This window comes from Eurosta solidaginis, chromosome 3 (assembly GCF_040869045.1).
Source record: "Eurosta solidaginis isolate ZX-2024a chromosome 3, ASM4086904v1, whole genome shotgun sequence".
Classification (NCBI taxonomy): domain Eukaryota; kingdom Metazoa; phylum Arthropoda; class Insecta; order Diptera; family Tephritidae; genus Eurosta; species Eurosta solidaginis.
In genome coordinates, this window is record NC_090321.1 from 270,458,034 (window position 1) to 270,476,763 (window position 18,730).

Here is an 18,730-nt window from a genome sequence, read left to right on the forward strand (position 1 = left end):
GCTAGCAGGATGCCCGCGGGGTATTGCTGGAATTATGGTAATGACACTATTGGGATTGTAAATGAGTACAAATACTTAGGCGTGCTTTTAAATTATATACTTTCTTTCATAAAGCACTTAGATGCGAAACTGCCAGAAGCTAAAACTGCTATAGTTGCTACATGGCTCAAATATATAAATAACGCCAGAATTCCCATCTCGCAAAAGATGAAAATTTTCGAAGCGGCGTCCAGGTCTATCATGTTTTATGGCTCGCAACTATGGGTTATTAATAGGTTTGAGTCCGTAGAGAAACACCTGCGGTTCTTTATAAAAAAGCTAATATTTCTCCCATCTAACACTCCAAACTATATGTTGCACGTCGAATCAGGTGTATGTTCGCTATTCTACCATACTTCGAGCACGCACATGTATTATATCGCGCGCTGTTTTAGTTTATCACCAAATAGACTGACCCGCATTGTAGCTGAGGCGACAGTGCGTCAAGGCTCGTACTGGGTGAAAAGCTGGGAAAATGTTTATGTAAGTGTTGATATGGACCCTCAGCGTGATTTCTCGTCTGCAGCGCTAAAACTGCGAATTCCTGTAGTACTAGAGAGATTGCTGCAAAAAGAGTTTGCTAGCTACACCGAGAGTGCACTGCAATCTAGGTCACTTACTTCTCCAATGAGTTTTCGGCCTACGCCATAAGTCTGATCTTTCGCGCTAGGGGTGGCTTGCTAAACCTCAATGCAAGAGCTTTTAAAAATGTCACTTCTGTAAACTGCTCGGTTTGCAACTTATGTACTGCTGGAGACACCTTTCATTTTATTGGGATATGTCCTATTTACAAAGATATCCGGTTTCAATGTTTTGGTGAGAAAGTTTTGGACCTGCAAAAGGTTTTAACTATTCTTAGTGGTGGTAACTATCACTCGCTACGCTCTTATATAAGTAGTTGCGTTAAATATAGGGAACTTATTGTAACAGAATTTGCTTAAACTATTGTTTTTAACTATATGTGCTATGTAGACACGCAACAATTAATGTTATTGTCTAAGATCCATTATTTATTATTTTAAAGTATAGTTTTACAATTTCTACTTTTATAATTCTTTGTTGTAATATAATAAATAAAATAACTAACTATAAAAGGCAAAAAAAAAACAGGATAAAATAAAATGGATAGGAAAAAAGGATATGGATAAAAAAAAAGAAAATATGTAAATAGGAATTTAAAATTAAAAAATTGGGAAGAAATTAAAACAAGCGTTTTAAGTAAAAACAAAATTGATGGTAATTAAAAAATTAAAACATAACCAAAAAATATGGAAAAACCTAAAAAAATTACATTAAAATGGCATAGCCCTAAAAATAGAGATATAAAAAAAATAGAAACCAAATATAAAAATGAAAAACGTAACGGCATAAAGACTTCGCAGTTCTCACCTAGTTTTGCTTAAAGCGATTTAAATACAGATGATAATTTTGATATAATCAGCTCTATTCTTGAATCCATCGTAGAAAATCTGCGAATACAACCCTCCGCTACGAATACGAACAATTTGCTATCACTGAACTCATGTGAAACCGTAAAAAGTGCTGCTAACATAAAACGTCAAATTTTGGTTATTCGAAGTCAGCTGAGCGATTGTAAATCAAAATGTCAACATAAGTTTTAGTTTAAAATTGCATTATATCATTAAAAAAAAAAAGTTTAGTGCTTAAAATGGATTCCGTATCATTTGCATACGAACAATTTGCTATCACTGAACTCATGTGAAACCGTAAAAAGTGCTGCCAACATAAAATGTCAAATTTTGGTTATTCGAAGTCAGCTGAGCGATTGTAAATAAAAATGTCAACTTAAATTTTAGTTTAAAATTGCATTATATCATTAAAAAACAAAAAGTTTAGAGCTTAAAATGGATTCCTTATCATTTGCAGTTTTTTGAGAAGAAAATGAGCAAGAAAGACATGATTTAAAAATTGCGAGGAAAGTCTTGGAGTAGAAGAGGTTATGTAAATGAAAGGAGTGTTTTAATGAACTTATAATAAAGGTTTTAAAAAATTTAGTGTTATAAAAACTCCGCCTAAACAAGGCTGCGTTTACCTACGTGCTCGGTGTAATAAATGAAGGAAGCACACCGTTCGGTGGGCCAAGGAGTTGGAAAAGATTTTGATTCTCCGATGTGTCAGCCTATATTTGCCCAGTTTATTTTATTCGTCCACGACCCTTTTAAACATCTTTTATATAAAAGTGGGCGTGGTCCTTAACCGATTTCGTTAATTTTTCTTCAAAGCATTCCTTATAGTAAAGGCAACCTGTCTGCCGAATTTTGTTACGATAGGTTTAACGATTTTTGATTTATGATTAATAATATTTGTAAAATTGATTTTATCACAAGTGGGCGGCGCCACGCCCATTACAAATTTTTTATTTTTTTATTTTTATCAAGAGTCAATATCAGTCCACACGTCAAATTTCAACATTATTATTTACTAAATAATTAGTTTTTTGTGTTTTTACCAAAATGCTATATATATAAAAAGTGGGCGTGGTTATCATCTGATTTCGCTCATTTTCAATACAAATCTATTCAGATAAGCTCGTGTACCAAATTTGGTGAAGATATCTCAATATTTACTCACTGATGAGTTTGATATATGAATGTCTATATCTATCTCGATGCCTTTGTACCTGTACAACCAACCGTTATCCAATAAAAGTTAATATACTCTGTGTGCAAAACACGCTGAGTATAAAAAGGGGAAAAAATAACAAAAAAGGAAGAAAAAATAAACAAAAACAACAAAGGAAAAAATAAGCGAAAAAATGCGAGCCCATGATTCTTTAAATTAATTGTAAAAAAAAACGAACGAAGAAATAATAACAACAAAAACATAAAAGGAAATAAATTTAAAAAATGGAATATTAAAGAATTTAAGCCTATTTTTACTAAGATTTATGTGTAGTGCAAGTCCGACTTAAAGTTCCAACGTAATAAATAAGAAATATAATCGCAAATTTTGCAAATGAGCATCCGAATTATCAGCAATGTTTTCCTTTTTTTTTGGGTCAAATAAAATAGCATCACATTTTTCTTATTGAGATCCATCCATTATCCTTATTGCCTTTGTAGTTAAAGCACTATTCCTTAATTAATATTAATTGGTTTTCTAAAAATAAATTCGATTGGCTTTATCTGTAACGCCGTCCATTGCTTGTTGATTTTTTTGTTTTTTTTTGTATAATTTGTGCATCCCTCTAACGCATGTACCGTTGTATAATTGAATGTTAAAGCAATCATAATTCGTGAAATATATTAAATTTTCTCTTTGCATTTTCACATCGATATCCTCTTAGGTGGCACACCGCTTGTACCCGCTGTTAACAGCAATTTGCATACAAATCCGCCTCCACCGCTCTATTCGCCCACACCCAATGCCACATTGGTGCCAGCATCGGTGAATAGCAGTAATGCCGCTGCAGCTAGCAGTAGTGTAGATACAATAGCTTTGACCGGCACAAACACATCAACGAATAGCGGCAATGGCAGTGCTGCCGCGAACAACTCGCTCGAATTTTCATTCAAAGCTAAGCAAGAGGTTTATGTGCTGCAGCGCGTATCCGAACTACAACGAGAGGGATTATGGACTGAAAAAAGATTGCCAAAATTGCAAGAACCCAGTCGTCCGAAAGCACACTGGGACTATTTGTTGGAGGAAATGGTTTGGTTGGCAGCAGATTTTGCACAAGAACGCAAATGGAAAAAGAATGCTGCAAAGAAATGTGCCAAAATGGTACAGAAATTCTTTCAGGATAAAGCAAATGCGGCGCAAAAGGCTGAGAAAGCGCAAGAGTTACATTTGAAGCGAATAGCCTCATTTATTTCAAAGGAGGTAAAAATGTTTTGGTCAAATGTGGAGAAATTGGTTGAATATAAACACCACACAAAGCTGGAAGAGAAGCGAAAGAAAGCGCTTGATCAGCATTTAAGCTTCATCGTTGATCAAACGGAGAAATTCTCTCAGCAACTTGCTGAAGGGATGAATAAGAGTTTAGTGGATACAGCAGCGGCGGCAGGTGCTAGCGGAGCCGCAAGCATGGATTCGAGCAGAATATCCTCGCCTAAGCGTCAAACGGCGGGCGATAACGGATCCGATGGTGAGTGTGCATTGCTTATCTAAATCGGTTATTGTAAATTGACTTCTAAATTTTTGCGCTTTTTTTAGACGAATTCCGTCCAGAATCTGGCTCAGAGGATGATGAGGAAACAATTGCCAAAGCGGAAGAGGAAGCAGCGGATGTTAAAGAAGAGGTAGCAGCTTTGGAAAAAGAATCTCAAATGGATCTTGATGATTTCCTCAAAGACCTTCCCAAAGGTTATTTGGAGAATCGCGATAAAATTTTACTTGAAGAGGAAAATTCCAAAATGGCGACAAGCAGCCAGGAAGATGATGCAGATGATGCCGAATTCGAAGCGAATGAAGATAGCTGCGATGATGAAAATACAATAAGTAAGCAAGAGGAAGAAGAAATGGATATTGATCATAAAAAGGAAATCGACGAATTAGAAGCCGATAATGATTTGACAGTTGAACAATTATTAGAAAAGTATAAATCAGGTAAAATCGATGAACCAATAAAAGCAATATCAACGCGCAGGAAAGGTTCAGCACCACCAGCAAATAAGCGCGCTAAAATGGAGAGTGTAGATTCGGACGATGACGATCAAGCTGATACCAGCAGTGAAGATACTGCAGTGGAAACCGAAAGCGATTCAGACGAAGTTGAAGACTATGACGATGTGAATTCCACTGATGAGAGTGAGGAAAATGAACAGGAAGATGGTCTCAAAAGTCTGTTGGAGGATGTAAGTAAATAATATATACCAGAACTTCTTTCATCTCTTTTTTTGACACTAATGCACTCTTACAGACTGATGGCAACAGTAAAGATGATATGATTAAAGATGCTGCTGCTCTTGCCGAAAGTATACAACCCAAAGGCAATACACTATCTTCGACAAATGTGGTGACGCCTGTACCATTTCTTCTTAAACATACATTACGTGAATATCAACATATAGGTTTGGATTGGTTAGTTACTATGAATGAGCGCAAATTGAACGGTATACTTGCTGATGAAATGGGTTTGGGTAAAACCATACAAACAATAGCTCTGCTAGCGCATCTGGCATGCGTCAAAGGCAACTGGGGTCCGCATTTAATTGTTGTGCCATCATCGGTGATGCTTAATTGGGAAATGGAGTTCAAAAAGTGGTGTCCGGCATTCAAAATACTCACCTATTATGGTACACAGAAAGAGCGCAAAATGAAACGTGTAGGATGGACGAAACCGAATGCGTTTCATGTTTGTATAACATCATACAAATTGGTGGTACAAGATCAACAGAGTTTTCGTCGCAAGAAATGGAAATATCTTATATTGGATGAAGCACAAAATATCAAAAATTTCAAGTCACAACGTTGGCAATTACTATTGAATTTCTCAACTGAAAGGTGAGTTGAGTCGAATTTACTTTACTTGGAAGCTTAGGTTTAGCACCATAATCAGTGCTTATTCGAATTGTTTATTAGAATAAGAACTACGCTTGGGTGCTTAAAATAATCCAGAAGAGTTATTATACGAGAGACTTTGTAAAATATTTTCATTGGCTTTTAAAATTCGTTCTGAGGACATTAAATAAGAAAAACTATTATAATAACTTAAGAAATTGTAAAAAAATGGTAAATGATAAAAAAAGTTAAAAAATATAGATAGATAATTAATTGAGGATCGCACTGCGACCATTGGTCTATTGTGCCCTCAGCTGCTTCACAGCACCTCATCCAAGCCGACATCCCCGATGAACCCTAGCAGTTCACCTGGCTTGATGGATTTGATGTGAGAATGCTCTTGCCATGGTGAGCCCATAAACTTAGCCCTACGTCTTGAGCTTTCGTCACACTCCAGGAGGATATGGTCCGCCGTCTCTGCTGATCGATCACAAAATCGGCATGTGTTGTTCGATATTATACCCAGCTTTTGCATGTGACTGTTCAGCCTACAGTGTCCTGTAAGAATAGCTGTTAGTCGAGAGGCCTATTAATGCCCTATATCGAGTTGTGCTGTAACGCCCTAATATTAACTTAGATTGTCTCAGGCCTGGCATATTTCGCCAGTGTTCTTCCCTCTTTTCCCTTTCTTCTACTAATAGATGCCCCCTAATTTCCTGTGGGCCTACTGGCAGGGACGGCTCGGGACCAATAGGTCGTGTCGTTGCTGCCTCTCTGGTCAGGCTGTCCGCCTGCTCATTACCCTCAACTCCCCTGTGGCTGGAACCCAGGCCAACAGTAGTTCGTTGTGTGCTCCTAGATGATTTAGCTTTTCTACACACTCAGGGACCAGTCCTGATTTTATTTCAAACCCGAGATTCCCTTGAGGGCGGCCTGACTGTCAATGCGTATGGCAATTGTTTCATTGGAGTATTTGCGCTCAAGGTTCAGGTCAGCGCACCGGCTTATGGCGAATACTTTCGCTTGAAAAGTGCTCGGGTATGCTCCCAGGGGTATTGATATCTTAAATATAATAAAAAGTAAAAATGTTACCCGTCTTAAAATATCAAAAAATATTTATATTTAAAAATAATAGAAAGAAAAGTAATAAGATTAATAGTAAACGAAAATATAAATAAAAAATTAAAAAAAAAACAAATTAAAAAAAAAAAATAAGAATTAAAAATATAAAGTAAAAATTAAATAAAAATTATTTAAGACCAAATAGTATGTTTTATAATAATAATTCGTACTTATATAATTCGTTACTCTCTTCCTAGACGTCTTTTACTCACTGGCACTCCGCTTCAAAATGATTTAATGGAATTATGGTCACTCATGCATTTTCTTATGCCATATGTGTTTTCTTCACATCGTGAGTTCAAAGAATGGTTTTCAAATCCGATGACTGGTATGATTGAAGGCAACATGGAGTATAATGAGACGCTCATAAGTCGTTTGCATAAGGTTTAGTTTTCTTCAGAAAACGTCTGTGTATTTACACTCAATTATTCCTTTTTAATCTCAGGTCATACGTCCATTCTTGTTGCGGCGTTTAAAAAAAGAAGTCGAAAAGCAAATGCCCAAAAAATATGAGCACGTTATAATGTGTCGTTTGTCTAATCGGCAGCGATATTTGTACGAAGATTTTATGAGCCGGTCAAAGTGAGTGTGTAAACCTAGTTGCTGTTGATTTATGAAATTGTATAAATTAAACAAAATTGTTTTCCCCGTTATTTTTACTTGTTTAGAACAAAAGAAACACTATCAGCAGGAAATCTTTTGAGTGTCATCAACGTGCTGATGCAATTGCGTAAAGTTTGTAATCATCCAAATATGTTTGAAGTACGTCCAACAATATCGCCATTTCAAATGGAAGGCATAACATATGATGCGCCACGGCTTACTTATGATTTGTTGGAATATGATCCGTTTACGGTATGTTATAACTTATGTGCGTGTTAAAGCTTTGTTGGATATGTTGAATGCATTGAGATAAAAATCAAAAATTTTATTATTGCAGAATATATTGAAATGCATTGAGCATGTCTTGCGAAAATTTTATAGTTTAAACTGATGATAAATTGTCACTGACATTTTGATCCAATCTATTATTGAGCGGATCGAGATAAAAAGGATGTTCGCATTTGCGAGGCATTTGTCTGAATTATGAGATTGTGGTACAGTATATATTACGAAATATTTGATAGCATAAATTGCTAACATGTTTGCGGATTTCTAGAATCTACTTATTCAAACACCTATGATTACCCGCCATCGAATTATCCTTTCAGATTGTCTCGCCTGGATTCCCAGGCAGTCCCATATATATATACTGATGATGTTTTAACTCATCTGGAAAATCTAAAAATTTCTTACTCTAGTGGTCCGGATCAAATTCCGTCGGTAGTGCTGAAATCTTGTGCTCGATACTTATATCGACCTCTAGCCTGTTTGTTTAATGCGTCCCTGAAGCAAGGGGTATTCCCCAAGAATTGGAAAGAATCATTCATTATACCACTGCATAAAAATGGAAGAAGAACGTGTGTTATACATTATAGAGGAATAGCCAAACTCAACACTATTCCTAAGCTATTTGAATTTATTATCACAAAACAGATTGCTTTTAGAGTATCTTCATTAATTGACTTTCGACAACATGGCTTTTGCAAGAGTAAATCAACGGTATCCAACTTGCTCGAGTTTACAACCTTTGTAACCAACAGTTTTAAGACTAATTGTGAAGTTAATGTTATTTATACTGATTTTAGTAAGGCATTTGATAAAGTTTCTCATTCTATACTTTTATTCAAACTTGATCGGTTGGGATTTCCTCCTTTGCTTCTATCTTGGGTGTCTTCTTATGTGAAGGAAAGAAAACAAACAGTTATATTTAATACTTGTTGGTCTCGGTTCATAAACGTAACTTCTGGTGTTCCTCAAGGCAGCCATCTTGGCCGGTTTTGTTCCTGTTGTTCATTAATGACCTTCCTAGTGTTTTGAAGAGCTGCAAGCCGTTGATGTACGCTGATGATGTCAAAGTTGTAATGCCTATCCGCTCACCCGTGGATAGGGCATGTCTTCAGGCTGATCTGAATAGTCTTGGTGACTGGTGTAATGTAAACGCCATGTCACTAAACCTACCTAAATGTAAGTTCATGTGTTTTACAAAGAAGTCCTTCCAATCCCATGATTATGTTATTGGCGACTATGAAATCAAGTAAGTCACTAATTTTATTGATTTTGGCGTTACAATGGACCCAAAACTCGATTTTAAACTTCATATTGAATCTTGCGTGAATAGCGCTAAAGGTACTTTGGCTTTCGTTAAACGTTGGTCTAAAGAATTTAATGACCCATACGTTACAAAAAGTCTTTTTACATCATTGGTCAAATCTACTTTGGAATATGCTTTAATAATTTGGAATCCGCGTTATCAGGTTCATTCTGACAAGCTGGAATCGGTCCAGAAACAATTTTTGCGTTTCGCTTTAAAACACTTACCATGGGATCCTTCCAAAAATCTTCCCCCCCTATTGCAGCCGGTTAAAACTAATACAGCTGCCCACATTGCAGAGCCGCAGGGAGATGCTTGGTGTCTTATTTATTGTTAAATTAATAAGAGGGTCAATAAATAGTCAATTTTATTTTTTTTTTATTTTTTGTATTTGTATTTATTAGGCAATTCATCCCAGCACAACAATTTGACAAAAATTATTTTACAGTGCTAGTCGGTAAAAGGCATAAATAAAATAGGAACAATCTAATCTTGAAACTTAAAGCTAATGACTATGGCTAAGAAAAGGTTACAACAAATAATATATTTAATAAATAGTAAATCTAATATATATTATAAATGGCAAAGTTTGGATGTGAAGATGTTTGGATGTTTGGATGTTTGGATGTTTGTCCAGACGTTTGTCTTTGTGACTCAATCACGCAAGAACGGCTGGACGGATTTGTATGAAATTTGGCATGCATATAGCCAATAGTCTAGAAGGATCTACTAGCTATATATTTTTCAAAAGGGGCGTGGTCTCCGCCCCCTAGGAACAGTTATAATTTAATTATTATATATTTTTGTCTTTGCGACTGAATCACGCCCGAACGGCTTCACGGATTTTGATGAAATTTGGGACAGAGATAATAGGCTACTGGCGAAATTTTTTTCGAACATGGAAAGGGGGAATGGGGTCCCACAACCCCTTCGAATAATTACTTTTTAACAATTTTTACACATTATAACTTTACGTATACTGACCTTCGCCAATATTACAAACTCAATGGGTGAAATAAGTCGAGGGCTTACAAAGTGAGCAGTGATACACCCCCGCCCCCCCCCCCCCCCCCCCCCCCCTTTCCCCTCTCGGGCAAAATCTATAAATTGTTATAACTCAATGTAAATTTTGTCCTAAAATCAATAATTTTTGGTATCTGTCTCATACAGATCGAGATCTAAACAATTTTGGCAAAACGATCAGTGGTACTCTCCTCCTCCCGCCATCCGCCCTCCATCAATTGCTTTTATTAGCACGCTTTTATTAGCTTTACCTGTATGTTTCTTTGTAACTCTTCATTCGCTCCAACGCGCCTGTTGCCTTATTAACATGGTTTTATAATTATCTTCACCATATTTGTAATCCCGTTTGGGTCATCTCGAGACCCTTCAGGGATCATTTCTGGATGGTTTTCGGGATCCGTCCGCGATCCCGCCGGGGTCATTTCTGGACTTTTTCGGGACTATTCCGGGATTATTTTGGAACCCTTCCGGGATCATTTGTGTATAGTTTTCGGGATCCGTCCGGGATTCCGTCGGGATTATTTTGAGACATTTTCGGGACTATTCCGGGATCATTTCGGGACTATTTCGCGATCATTTGGGGACCCTTCCGGCATCATTTCTGGACGGTTTTCGGGATCCGTCCGGGATCCCGTCGGGGTCATTTCGGAACTTTTTCTCGACTAAGACGGGATCATTTGGGGAGCCTTTCGGCATCATTTCTGGATGGTTTTCGGGATCCGTCCGGGTCCCGTCGGGGTCATTTCTGGACTTTTTCTCGACTTATACGGGATCATTTGAGGACCCTTTCGGCATCATTTCTGGATGGTTTTCGGGTTCCGTCCGGATCCCGTCAGGGTCATTTCGGGGCCCTTTCTCGACTAATACGGGATCATTTGGGGACCCTTTCGGCATCATTTCTAAATGGTTTTCGGGATCCGTCCGGGATCCCGTCGGGGTCATTTCGGGACTTTTTCTCGACTAATACGGGATCATTTGGGGACCTTTTCGGCATCATTTCTGTGTGGTTTTCGGGATCCGTTCGGGATCCCTTCAGGGTCATTTTGGGACTTTTTCTCGACTAATACGGGTTCCTTTGAGGTACCTTGCGGCATCATTTCTAGATGGTTTTCGGGATCCATCAGGGATCCCGTCGGGGTCATTTCTGGACTTTTTCTCGACTAATACGGGATCATTTGGGGTAGCTTCCGGCATCATTGCTAGATGGTTTTAGGGATCCGTCCGGGATCCCGTCTTGGTCATTTCGGGACTTTTTCTCGACTTATACGGGATCATTTGGGGACCCTTTCGGCATCATTTCTCGATGGTTTTCGGGATCCGTCCGGAACCCGTCGGGGTCATTTCGGGACTTTTTCTCGACTAATACGGGATCATTTGGGGACGCTTTCGGCATCATTTCTGGATGGTTTTCGGGATCCGTCCGGGATCCCGACGGGGTCATTTCGGGACTATTTCGGGATCATTTGGGGTACCTTCCGGCATCATTTCTAGATGGTTTTCGGGATTCGTCCGGGATCCCGTCGGGTTCATTTCGGGACTTTTTCTCGACTAATACGGGATCATTTGGGGACGCTTTCGGCATCATTTCTGGATGGTTTTCGGGATCCGTCCGGGATCCCGTCTTGGTCATTTCGGGACTTTTTCTCGACTTATACGGGATCATTTGGGGACCTTTTCGGCATCATTTCTGTATGGTTTTCGGGATCCGTTCGGGATCCCTTCAGGGTAATTTTGGGACTTTTTCTCCACTAATACGGGTTCATTTGAGGTACCTTCCGGCATCATTGCTAGATGGTTTTCGGGATCCGTCCAGGATCCAATCAGGGTCATTTCGGGACTATTTTGGGATCATTTGGGTTACCTTCCGGCACCATTTCTATATGATTTTGAGGATCCGTCCGGGATCCCGTCGGGGTTATTTCGGGACTTTTTCTCGACTAATACGGGATCATTTGGCGACCCTTTCGGCATCATATCTGGATGCTTTTCGGGATCCGTCCGCGAACCCGTTGGGGTCATTTCGGGACTTTTTCTCGATTAATACGGGATCATTTGGGGACGCTTTCGGCATCATTTCTGGATGGTTTTCGGGATCCGTCCGGGATCCCGTCTTGGTCATTTCGGGACTTTTTCTCGACTTATACGGGATCATTTGGGGACCCTTTCGGCATCATATCTGGATGCTTTTCGGGATCCGTCCGGGAACCAGTCGGGTTCATTTCGGGACTTTTTCTCGACTAATACGGGATCATTTGGGGACGCTTTCGGCATCATTTCTGTATGGTTTTCGGGATCCGTCCGGGATCCCGTCGGGGTCATTTCGGGACTATTTCGGGATCATTTGGGGTACCTTCCGGCATCATTTCTAGATGGTTTTCGGGATCCGTCCGGGATCCCGTCAGGTTCATTACGGAACTATTTCGGGATCCTTTGGGGTACCTTCCGGCATCATTTCTATATGGTTTTGAGGATCCGTCCGGGATTCCGTCGGGGTCATTTCGGGAATTTTTCTCGACGAATACGGGATCATTTGGGACGCTTTCGGCATCATTTCTGGATGATTTTCGGGATCCGTCCGGTATCCCGTCGGGGTCATTTCGGGACTATTTCGGGATCATTTGGGGTACCTTCCGGCATCATTTCTAGATGGTTTTCGGGATCCGTCCGGGATCCCGTCGGGGTCATTTCGGTACTATTTCGGGATCATTTGAGGTACCTTCCGGCACCATTTCTAGATGGTTTTAGGGATCCCGTCAGGGTCATTTCGGGACTATTTCGGGATACCTTCCGGCATCATTAGTGGATAGTTTTCGGGATCCATCCGGGATCCCGACGGGGTCAATTCAGGACTTTTTCTTGACTAATACGGGATGATTTGGGGACCTTTTCGGCATTATTTCTGGATGCTTTTCGGGATCCGTCAGGAATCCCGTCGGGGTCATTTCGGGACTTTTTCGGGACTAATACGGGATAATTAGGGGAGCCTTTCGGCATCATTTCTGGATGGATTTCGGGATCCGTACGGGATCCTGCCAGGGTCATTTCGGGACTATTTCGGGATCATTTGGGGTACCTTCCGGCATCATTTCTATATGATTTTGAGGATCCGTCCGGCATCCCGTCGGGGTTATTTCGGGACTTTTTATCGACTGGTATCGGATCATTAGGGGACCCTTTCGGCATAATTTCTGGATGGTTTTCGGGATCCGTCCGGGATCCCTTCCGGGTCATTTCGGAACTTTTTTGGGACTATTTGGGGATCATTTGGGGTATTTTCCGGCATCATTTCTGTATGGTATTCGGGATCATTTGGGGTCCCATCCGGCATAATTTCTGGATGGTTTTCGGTCATTTCGGGACTATTAGGGGATCTTTTGAGGACATTCCGGCATCATTTCTGGATAGTTTTTGGGATCCGTGAGGGATCCCGTCGGGGTAATTTCTGGACTTTTCAGATATTGTTTCGGGATTATTTTGGGTTTCCAAGATCATTTCTGGATGGATTTCGAGATCTGTCCGGGATCCCGTCAGGGTCATTTAGGAGTCCGTTCGAGATCCCGTCAGGGTCATTTCGGGACTATTAGGGGATCATTTGAGGACCTTTCCGGCATCATTTCTGAATAGTTTTCGGAATCCGTCTGGGATCCCGTTGGGGTCATTTCAGGACTTTTTCGGGACTAATATGGGATCATTTTGGGACCCTTCCGGAATCATTTCTGTATGGTTTTCGCGATCCGTCGTGGATCCCCTAAGGACCCTTCCTGGATATTTTCTGGATGGTTTTTGAGAACCGTCCGGGAGCCCGTCAGGGTCATTTCGGAACTTTTTCGGGACTATTTCGGGATCATTTTGGTACCCTTCAGGCATCATTTCTTTGTGGTTCTCTGGATAAGTCTAGAATTTGGAGACCCTTGCGTGGCATTTCTAAATGGTTTTCGGGATCTGTCCGCGATAGCGTCGGGGTCATTTCGTGGATTTTTCTGGATAACTTCGGGATCATTTGGGGATCCTGTCAGGTTATCAGCTCATTTAGTTCTTTTTTTACTCAATTACAAAAATAAAATGTATTGGACAGAAACATCTTTTTAAACAGATAACTTGATAAGCAGGCTAACGTGAATATCCCATATATTTAATTTTCTCTTTGCGGACGGGGCCGCGGGTAAAGGCTAGTAGATAAATAAAGGAATGATAGAGTACATTTGCTTAGAAGGAATCAGTATTTTAATTGTCTAGGTTATTATAGAAACTTGTTAATTCTTTATTGAAGAGCAGAGCATTGCTTATAAGCCTAAGTCTAGAAGGGAGCGAGTTCCAAAGACGTATGGAATTAATGAAGAACTGGCGATCAGATATTAGCATACGATGTCTGAAGTGGGTAAGGAGAACAGATCTAGACGACTGGAGAAAATTTAGCCTCCGATACAGAATAGTCAGGTTCCTTCATATATATTAATTTATGTAGCGTAGTGAGCGTTTTAAGTTTAATAAGGTTATCGAAAGAAATGTTTAGCAACCTGTAAGCATGTTGAGAGACGTGGTCAAGTCTTTTCAACCCATAGACGTATCTAGCAATGTTGTTATACACAACATTAAGTTTCCTCTTACATACATAGTCACAATTGGAGTAAACCTCACAACCATAAAGGAGCGTAGGTATTAAGTACGCTTTTGCTATTAGTAGACGAATATGTAACGGAGTAAAATATTGTGTAAGCCAGAGTGTACGAAGCAACCCATACACTTTTCCCACTGTGCGGAAGATGTGATCTTTCCATGTCAGGGTTTTGTTAAAAACTATACCTAGATTTTTTGCCGTGTCAACGTATTCTATAATAGTGTTGTCTAAAATTAAATTTTCCATTCCACTTTTATCTAGTGACCTTCTATGAATGACTATACATTTCGACTTCTTAGGGTTAAGACATAAGCCGTTCATAGAAGCCCACGTACCAATTTGACACAAATCGTAATTTAAGTTATTAATACATGAACTGGTACGATCACTAGGACAGCACATATACAATTGTACGTCGTCAGCATAAATGTGAATATTACAATACTTGAGAACACCAGGCAAATCGTTTATATACAAAACAAATAACAGGGGACCAAGGATTGAGCCTTGTGGGACTCCTCTTAAAACACTGACGAAGTCAGACTTTCTGCTACCAACACTTACTGCCTGAGTTCGGTCGGCCAAATACGATCTGATTAGGGCTGTTGCACAGTTGGAGAAATTAAATAGGTTGTCCAGCTTCTTGCAGAGAACGGTGTGGTCGACCGAGTCAAACGCTTTTGAATGGTCGAGAAGAGTCAGGAAAGCAGTAAAATTTTTGTCAACTTGTTCTCGAATATCCTCTATCACCGAGGATGGTAATAAATAAATAAATAAAATTAAAAAAAAGAATGTAACAAGTAAAACGGCTACCATCCTCATTAATTTATTTTTTATTTATTTATATATTTATGATTATCAATTGATTGATAATTTTAAGATACTTGTAGAACAAGTTTTTGATTTACTAATAATAATAATAAAGTTTAATGCCATATGCTCTAAACGTATTTTGATGCTAATTGTCCCATGTCTTGAAACATTTGGCTTGTTAGGCCAGCAAACTACCTCTATGACTTAGATGCGGACTGTTCTGCCAGACAACTGGTTTACCTGTATTATCTGGGGACACTCTTATCACATTTTTTTCCTTACACTCTCACAAATCCTTCCCGAAATGGTCCAGCTAGTACCTTAATATTGCTTCTTACCGAAACATACCGGATCTGCATCCGCAAACGACCATCAACATCGATAACACTCCCTAAGGCTGTCGGAATGAACGTGATTTCAAGAAGCTAATGTGTGTTTATCAGGAAGAGGAAGTGACCCCAAGCCACCCCTCCAAATTATTGGAGCTGTTGATACATATAAGGGCAATCCACAGTCATTAGTGGGACATGTGATCCTGGAATCTTACCAATCATAAGCTCATAATAAAAAGAACACAAATAAGGAATTTATCATGCTGATAAGATAATCTTGATTAACTTAGTTTGTTCATAACAAAAATAAAATAAACTATTATAGTAAATATGTTAAGGGCAATCTTTTTTTTTAGATTTATCCCCAGTTTCTATTTACTGTCGCTGGAGTTATATACTTTAGAATAGTTTAACTTTTCTTCTTGGATTATTGAAACGTTTTGGTATTCAGAAGAGATGCCTCTAGCGGATAACACATTTATTATATCCTTTAGCAGTAAATCATTTTAATGCTTTGCTTTCTTTTGTCAAGTTTGGTCTGATTTTTTTCAATATCATCTGCATCAACATATAAAATATGCATTCCTTTGATACCTTTTAACGCAAAGTACCTATACCAGTCTGCCATTTCTAATTACTTTACTGCTTTTCTTGTCATAATATCAGACCAAAGAGTTCTTTTTGTTATTGCTCCTATACCATCAATTACTCGTTCACCATGGTTAGAAGCAAAAAGAACTCCAATTTATTAAAAATAATCGCAGGTAGGTGGCTCAAGGATCCAAATATTTGAAAAAAAAAATCGTATTTGTGGTCCGATTTGGCTAATATTTGGAAAAAATATTACATACAGTCCGGTAGAAGTGACATCATAATACTTTGGAGTTGGAGGAGTTAGATTGTAACAAATTGTCAGGAAAGAATCCTTGTAATAATGAGTCACTAAATGAACTAAATAGAATAAGAAATATTAGACAATTAAATAAAGACTAAAAACTTGAAAATAAAATAATTAAAAAAATTGTTTAAGTTAAATGGTTTTATTGAAAATAATACATTAAGTAATAATCATATATGTTCAGCCCAATTCTAAACGAAAATTCCGTGCGAGTTTTTTTCCCTTCTCCCATTCCTCGTATTCTAAATAAAAATTCCTTGTAAGTTTTTTCACTTCTCCCTTTCCTCCTATTCTGAACAATGTTCGAAAAAGCGGAAACCGGTTATGAGAGAAAAGTAGGTATTATGAATGTGAGGGAGAGGGAGATTTCTCTGCCATTTCATAGGAGTTTTTTCACTAGTTAAATTAAAGGGAATGCATCAAAATAGTTAAAGGAAATTGGTTCTTTTAAGAAAGAACACTTATTTGTACAAATTTGTGCGAAAATATGTATTTACATTCTACCACAATATTCTCACTGTTAATACAACAACAACTACAATATTCTTTATTTTAAGTCGAAAAATATAAGCAACGGAAAAGCTCTTCGCATATTTGATGCAGCCATCCAGAAATGGCGCAACGATTTTTTAAGAAGGCTTAAATAGATTTTGGCATATGGCGAAAGGCAAACTCAACTCTACTTGGCCGCCAGAAAATTGCTTTGCAGAATGAATGCAGGCAACTCCGGCGGATTTGTGTTATCCCGCCGGTCTTCTTCTTATGCTCCTCTGTTGATGTTGCTGTGGCACCAATTCATTACTCATTTCACCACATGAAATGCAATAATGTGCATTGTTCATACCTTATTTCTTAATTTCAAACTTTTGTATATTTATATTTACTCAGTTTATTTAATATGAGTGGATATGAACATTTCAATATAAAATGTGGAGTTAATACTAAAGAATAAAAAAAGAACGAAAAAGAATAAGCAAAACAGAGTTGCAAAAATGATAGTAAATTAATTCAGTGTGTGGAGTTACCACTTCGTTTCATACATAACATTTTTCCTTCCTCTGCAGGAGTTAAGGTGAGAATGGAACTCTCGGTTTCCTTTGTCTGGTCGACCGCCGAGGGGCTGCCGGCGTCTCGCTTAGTTCCGGATCTCTTTCCGGTGTCGCCTGCCGTGCTGGTGTTGAATGCGATGGCGGTGTATCGTCCTGTATTATTGTAGTGTTGGGAGTAGAGAACCTTTCCAAATCTTCTACTGATCCCAATGATATATTTTGTGGTGATTCTATGGGTGCTTCGACTTCTTCGTGGTTTTCTACTATACCCGATGCAGCTGTGCCGTTCTCTTTGGCTGCAACTCTCGTTTCATGATGATTCACTTCCGGTGTTGCTTTATCGGGCCCCGCGTGTGACTTCCGTATTTGGTCTACATGTCTTTTTATCATTTTCCCATTGAATTGTATTTGATAGTGAAGATCCCCTAGACGGGCGTGTATTGTTCCTTTGCGCCACTTAGAAATTCGCGGGTTACCCGACAGGAAGTATACGTTTTGATTTACCTTGAACTCTCTTCCCTTTTTCTTGAGATGCATGTATTGTTTTTCCTCTACTTTCCTCGAGATTTCCTCTGGTCGAATCAAGTCCAATCGTGTTCGTAGCTGCCGCCCCATAAACAATAGTGCTGGCGAGGTGCCTGTTGTCGAATGTGGTGCATTTTTGTACTGTCTCAAGAATTCGTTTATGTTTTCCTGCAAAGAACTATTCGTGGGTGGTACCCATCGCCTTCAATGCGTTCTTGACCATCTGTACGCTTCGCTCTGCTTGTCCATTAGTTGCCGGGTGATACGGTGCTGAGTATTTGTGATATTTAACACCGACTGTAGTCAGGAAGTTGTTAAATTCCTCGGACGTGAAATTTGTTCCATTATCAGATACAACCGTTTGAGGAACGCCATAAGCCGCAAATACGTCGTCCAGCAAAGTAATTGTCGCGGCCGCCGTAATTGATTTAGTGATTTTCACCTCTAACCACTTGCTATACGCATCCGAGATTATCAGTAGCATTGCTCCTTTGAACGGCCCCGCATAGTCAATATGAATGCGTTCCCACGGTCCCTTGGGATACTCCCAATGATGATCGCCACTTTTCCCGGGTTTGTTTGCCTGTTTTGCACATGATTCGCATTTGTTCGCCATGTTCTCGATATCATTGTCAATGCCCGGCCAGTATATGA

General features: G+C 39.1%; 1 protein-coding gene and 1 non-coding gene across 4 annotated transcripts in view; both read left to right on the plus strand.

Annotated features, from left to right (window-relative positions):
- Positions 1 to 18,730, plus strand: part of dom (domino) — a 169,260-nt gene that overhangs the window by 65,819 nt on the left and 84,711 nt on the right. For all 3 annotated transcript variants that reach the window (XM_067776462.1, XM_067776460.1, XM_067776461.1), the window contains exons 5-10: positions 3,347 to 4,147; positions 4,216 to 4,856; positions 4,922 to 5,505; positions 6,822 to 7,008; positions 7,070 to 7,206; positions 7,293 to 7,479. In XM_067776462.1, coding sequence (XP_067632563.1) covers positions 3,347 to 4,147; positions 4,216 to 4,856; positions 4,922 to 5,505; positions 6,822 to 7,008; positions 7,070 to 7,206; positions 7,293 to 7,479 — 2,537 coding nt within the window. The remainder of the gene's footprint in view (positions 1 to 3,346; positions 4,148 to 4,215; positions 4,857 to 4,921; positions 5,506 to 6,821; positions 7,009 to 7,069; positions 7,207 to 7,292; positions 7,480 to 18,730) is intronic.
- LOC137247370 (small nucleolar RNA Me28S-Am2589) lies at positions 7,609 to 7,715 on the plus strand. The gene has a single exon (XR_010951835.1). It is a non-coding gene; the product is annotated as a small nucleolar RNA Me28S-Am2589 (small nucleolar RNA).